This window comes from Pseudopodoces humilis, chromosome 4 (genome assembly GCF_049639895.1).
Source record: "Pseudopodoces humilis isolate 2021_Gansu_Grassland_sample_001 chromosome 4, ASM4963989v1, whole genome shotgun sequence".
Taxonomy (NCBI): Eukaryota; Metazoa; Chordata; class Aves; order Passeriformes; family Paridae; genus Pseudopodoces; species Pseudopodoces humilis.
The window spans coordinates 7,003,768-7,010,116 of NC_142203.1; the positions used below are offsets into that span (position 1 = coordinate 7,003,768).

Sequence of the window (6,349 nt, forward strand, 5' to 3'; positions counted from 1 at the left end):
TCAGAGCGAATCTAGAGCTAGATGAAATCCACTTTGATGTGGTGCAATAATTCTTGCACTGGTAGAAATCTCCCCTGCAGAGTATTTGTCAAAATAAGAGTTAAATGATGTGTAGACATATAATATGGTATTACAGCAGCTGAACTGAATGCTTTGTGGGTGACCTAAGTATAGGGTGGCAAGGGGCAGTTTGGCTGCTAGCAGCTACTTTGAAGGGGTGAACAGGGCAGGCGTTATGTCATAGTGTGCTTGCAGGCAAAATAGCAAGGGCACTTTGAAATGCTCTCTAAAGCTGGCAGACAGTGGAACAATCATAGATAATGTTTTTTTTTTTCCATGGATATATGCAAAGTCTATGATTTCCTGAATAAGCTTCCCAGGTCTTTTTCAAGGCAGTGGAAGGGCCATCCCCTTAAGTTGGCAGTCATGCAGTTTCCAGGTTTTGACATCCCCCAAGGTAGATCATCATGGGATGATGGGAGGTCATTATTCATGATCAAGTATCACAGGGCCTTCTCCAGCTGTGTAGGATCTTGTTAGCATTACTTATTTAGAGATACTTCATTAATGTGGAGAAGGTCTTTTGATATCCTCATTGTAAAAGCAGTATTTTGAAGCTGTATTGAGAAAATTTTTTCTCTTTCATAGCTGCTGTTTCTCACTTCATTAAAAAAAAAACAGAACTGCAAAAACAGTTGACCTCTTGCTTTGCACCAAAGAGGGTCTGTGTAGAGAGAGGAAACTAATCCCATCTCTTTTATCTGCACATTAACACTTGAAGAGGAGACTGAGTTTATTATGACTCTTAAGTTTTTCTTTCTCATTCCTCTGTAACATTTGCCCAAGTACTCTGTTAGAAGAAATGTGTGCAGTCCTGTCAGAATGACCTGTAGAAAGGTAATCCTTGGTGATTATGTGCATGGCTGGCTGAGGAGGTGCTGTAATTATGTTTGTGTCACCAGGAACGGAGTCACTGAACACCATTAGGATGACTGCAGAGGTACCTGTCATACAGGGCACTGTGAATGCAGAAAAGCCAATTCTTTTATGTAGCACTTGTGCCTGATAGTAGCATATAAGGGTATGAAACTTTATGGTGGGCATAGAAGTCTGGCATATTTGGGATTAGTCAGCAGAAAGTGGTAGCTGAGTTATAAAAGGAGGGGTTGTATGGACTGTGACTATATGGACAACAGAGGTTTTGAGTGAGAATTCCAAATATTCCCTTCAAATCTCAAGAAGAATATAGAGTACATATTTTTCCAGTATGAAATAGTTACTAAAATTGTTCAGAAAATATGAGCAAAATAATTAACTGTTGTTTTGAAATACTTGAAAGGTATGTGACACAATAAAGCATCCAAAATTCAAGTGTATGTTAATTGGAGGTGAGGGAGTGGGAGAGATCTATCCAAAATAATTGTGACTTTGGAGTTTTGAGGTAATGAAAAGTATTAGATGCTTGTTTGAATACTCATGCTGGATATAAACAGAAGTTTGGCATGTAAGTAATATTGCAGCCTTCTGTATCCCTGGGAGCTTACCTAGTTTTTCCAGGTGTAGTAGTTACTGATTAAGCATAGTATTTTTACCTACAGTTTATTCTCAGACCACTGCAGTTGGAGCAAAAACCAAATACAAATACTAAAATAATCTAAATGTTAGTAAGGTAGTATTGTCTGCTGTACCAGAATTTGATGGGTATTAGCTGTAAAATTAGAGCAGTGTTCCTGTTTTGTAGGGGGATTTGCACACTGCACTAGGGATAACCCCAGGTTTTCCCTTAAACTGGCATATTTCTAGATAAGAATTCATGTAGCAGTAGGAGCTGCAAATATTTCTTACCTCATGCTGATCTCTCTTTGCCATAAGGGTTTGACTGTAGGTATGAAACTGCTTGCTTAGATCTGTGGTAGTGTGGTAGCTTTAGCTACCTTGTCACTGTGATCCAAGTCCAGGCACGTTTCCAGGTTGCAGCTGTAGTAACTTCAGGGAAAGTTTAAGAGGAAAGACTACTGAAGAGGTTTCTGTATAATTCAGTGTTTCTCTAATATATGGAGGTTTTTAGTTCAGTGTATTCCCAACATTACTTCTTACTAGGAGAGTTTTATGGCCAACAAAGTAAATAATTTTTAAGCTGATTAGATCAGTAAGTAGTTGTACTTAAAGAATGTGACTGTTTCATGCAGGGTGTGAACCCAGTGCTTCTATGTTCTTGGTCCTTCAGTTTCAGTTTGTTTGCTGTTCAAACAGGTAGTGCATTTCTCAGCAAATATAACCAAATATTCTGAGTTCTGTGATTTTAATCTTTTTTTTCTACTGGATATCCTTTCGGTGTCTTACATAGTTGAATGTATGATGTACACAGCAAATAAGCACAGCAAATATGGTGTAGACTTGAAGTCTTAAAGATTTTGCATGGTAAAAATTTGAGTTTGAAGAAAGGTTACTTCAGAGCATTTTGTTTGTTTTAAGATTAGAAATATCTACATGGATCTTGGGTTTTTTTATTTCTTGAAGTTTACACTGTTAATGTAGGCAAGGAACTTAATATTTTTTGTAATTCAACAGTTGAAGCCAGGAAACAGAGTAATGAGGCACTTTCAGAAGTAAAATGAAAGGACAGTTTTAGATTGGCAAGCTTTATTACATTTTCGACTTGCTGTCTTTTCTGTAACGTTACAAAATTAGCGAATGTTCATTGTAGATAAAGTTGTGACTCTGTCCTCATACTCTTAAGAATGCTTAAAAAGCAAGGCATTGCTGTTTTGGCATTGTTTCATCTCATTCTGCTAGAATCATACTGCTAGAATTGGATTCCTTTTCTTGCTTGTTTGTTTGTTTTGCATGAAGTGTTAAATTTGTGAGTAAGAGAACTTGATCTCTTCTTACCCCTTTCAGACTGCTCTGGCACAGTTGGAGTCTCTTACATTTGATGTTGAGCAGACTCATCCACCAGCTACGAAAGAAACCATAGATTGTCTGCCACAGATTATTGTCACAGGTGACTACAATGGTATGGAAAAATAATAAAAAAGCAATTTCCCCAAAATCTGTAAGAACAAGTTCAATTTTCTCTAATACTGTAGATGCATTATTTAGGTATACTTACTGCATCATTCTGTCTTCAGATCTTTTGAATCTGAGTATAATTTTGATCCATTTGGAAAACTAATCTTTATTGGTGTTACTGTGACTGTACTTTTCAATCATTGGTGATACTGTTGATAATATATTTATTTTAATTAGAGCTCATCTTAGATGTAAAACAAGGTAGTAATGTTTTTCTTCATCATGGCTTTAGGTCAAGAGCAGTGTTGTACTATCTGTTGCTGTGATTTTGTGGAAGGTGAAATCATAACAGAGCTACCCTGTCATCATTTGTTTCACAAACCTTGTGTAACTCTTTGGTTACAGAGAGTAAGTACTACAGGATTGGTAGGGGATCTGTGGGGGGGTTGTGTATTTTTCTGGGAAGAACAACTTTACCTCTTTGAAAATGTGAGATGAAATAACTGGCTGGTGAGTTTATGCATTATGGAACCAAATCCAAGTGTGGAAAGAAACTTATATTCGTACTCACTTGAAGGGCAATTTCTTTAATAGAGGGAATATTTCTGTAACAGAAAACATGTTTTCTTTTACTAAGAATGAAAAACATGGCTGAGTTATAACTTGTTTAGGTACAAGGAAAGCTTTCTTTACTATATTCCTACCTTGAAGTAAACACCATGGAATCATTTTCTCTGAGAAATGCCAAGGGTTTGCTCTGTCTTAGCACAATGTCAGGCCTGTTTATGGTGACAGCTGAGGCTGGCAGGGGAAATACTGAAATGCTTGTAGGTTAACTGTTTTAAAATTACCTGTAGTAATTTTATATGATACTAGATTTCATTTTCATGATCTATAATCAATTTCCTTTCAAATGTCTTAAAAAGGCTTGCATTATGTTGAAGCTAGACTAAAACCCCCATGATTAATGGACTGGTATGTATTTTTAGTTGCACTTGCACTCTTCTTTGTGTGCAGTGCAAGCCTGGACTTGGTAGTTCCCAGTGAGCTCACAGGGTAACACAATTTCCTCAAGAGTATAAGAGAATGATTGTACCATGAGGGTCCTATCAGAACACCTCTAGCAAGGTGGGTTGATAGGTTTATAATTTTTTTTACCTTGATGATGTTGATTACCATATTTATTTTTCTTGTTTTACACATCATGCCTTTTTTTTCTGTTGTCACCATAAACTGCTATTGTTGAAAACTAGGACAAAATACTTCCTCTTAGATTTGGACTGTACCTGACTTATTTTTAATTCTTGCCTGAAAAAAAATAGTCTCACCTGTAGAATTAATGCTGTGAAGAGCAACTTGGAGAGAACCTGCATTTGCTGTGTAGCTGCTGTAAAAACAAAACAAGTCTTTATTCTGAGTTTGTGTTAGCTGTCAGCTCCACATAGCTGTGCCGTCAAATTTGAGTTTGAAGTGGTGCTGTTGTAGAGACTGTAAATACTTTGTAAATAATAACTTTTAGCTTTTCAGTAGAATTGAATGCAAACTGTGCAAATGACCTGGGTTTTTTTTTCTCTTTTTGTAGTCGGGAACATGCCCTGTTTGTCGTCATGTGCTTGCACCTGTTCTTCCCGAAGCAGCTGATGACACTGTATTTTTTATTTGATTGATGAATCAGCATCTTCTGTTAACATTGCTACAGGACCCTCAGACTAGGGTCAGAAATAAAAATCTGCCACCCAAAATGAAAATGTAAATTTTGCTTGTTTTAATAATAATGTGAAAACAATTCAGTATAAAATATTAATGTATAGTCAGGATTGGCTTGGGTTGGAAGGGACTCTAAAGATGATCTGTCTCCAGCCCCCCAGGGGATCCCCAGGGACATCTTCCTCTAGACCAGGTTGCTCCAAGTCCCATCCAGCCTGGCCTTGAACACTTCCAGGGCTGGGGCATCCACAGCTTCTCTGGGCAACCTGTGCCAGGGCCTCACATTATGTCCTAATATGTAATCCAAACCTACTTCCTTTTAGTTTGAAACTATTCCCCCTTGTCCTGTCACACACCATTGTAAATAGTCCCTCTCCATCCTTGTGGAGTCCCTTCAGGGACTGGAAAGCCACAATGAGGTCATCTCAAAGCCTTCTCTTCTCCAGGCTGAAAAATCCCCATTTTCTCAGCCTTTCCCCATAGGAGAGGAGCTCCCTCCCTCTGATCACCTTGGTGTCCCTCCTCTGCACTCTCTCCAGTAGCTCCACGTCCTTCCTGTGCTGGGACCCCAGGGCTGGAGGCAGCCCTGCAGGTGGGGTCTCACCAGAGCGGGGCAGAGGGGCAGAATCCCCTCCCTCCCCTGCTGCCCACGGGGCTCTGGATGCAGCCCAGGACACACTTGGCTCTCTGGGCTGGGAGTGCCCATGGCTGGCTCATGTCCAGCTCTCACCCCCAGCACCCCCAAGTCCTTCTGGGCAGGGCTGCTCTGGATCTGTTCATGCCCAGCCTGGGCTGGCACCAGGGATTGCCCAGACCCAGGTGCAGCACCAGCACCTGGCCTTGTTAAACCCCATGAGATTTCCATGGGAATCAAGCAGTGGCTTGAGCTTGTCCAGGTCCCTTAGAAGTGTCAACTGCACCAGCTTGATGTCATCTGCAGATTTGCAAAGGGGGCACTTGATTCCTTCATTAATAAAGACATTAAACAGTTCTAGTTCTAATAGGGATCCTCAAGGGCCACCACTTTTCACTGTTGTTAATTGGGACTCTGAGCCATTAGCCACCACCCTCTGGCCATGGCCACCCAACCACTTTTTAGCAATCTAGCAGCCCATTCATCAAATCCATTTCCAGCTTAGAGAGAAGAATGTTGTGGGGGATGCTGTCAAAGGCTCTGCTGAAGTACAAATAAATGACACCTGTAACCCTTTAGCTACTGCTGTAGTCACGCCATTGCAGAAGGCCACCAGGTGGGAAAGAATGAGAAAGCAAAAGGGAAAAATAAGCTTGTTTCCATTCAAGTTTGATGTTATCTATACATTCACTAGTACATTGAAAGCATTCAGATTCTGGCAAGTGTTGATAAGAAAATTTGTTTTGGCTGTCAGACAAAGAGGTAACAATTTTTTCCTAGTAGCCATAGCAATAGTAATTTACATGCTGTTAATTATGTGTCAAGTGAAATTACTGTTCTTAAGTGAAAAGAACTTCCCTCAAATCAAGGAGAATGTTCTGAGGGTTTTGGGTAAGGTTATATGGTAACCTTCTCTAAGTCGAAATTCTCTAGACACCTTCCTTGTTACAAAGGCAGAAAGCGCCTGTTTCCCTTTCTTTCCTTATTCTGTGCTTG

The 6,349-nt window shown here is 39.8% G+C and overlaps 1 protein-coding gene across 1 annotated transcript in view; it reads left to right on the plus strand.

Annotated features, from left to right (window-relative positions):
• The window catches only part of PJA2 (praja ring finger ubiquitin ligase 2), a 31,665-nt gene extending 26,940 nt beyond the window's left edge, over positions 1 to 4,725 (plus strand). Inside the window, 4 exon segments of the mRNA XM_088054524.1 lie at positions 2,902 to 3,016; positions 3,305 to 3,420; positions 4,595 to 4,670; positions 4,673 to 4,725. Coding sequence (XP_087910650.1) covers positions 2,902 to 3,016; positions 3,305 to 3,420; positions 4,595 to 4,670; positions 4,673 to 4,725 — 360 coding nt within the window.
• Positions 4,726 to 6,349: the final 1,624 nt, after the last annotated feature.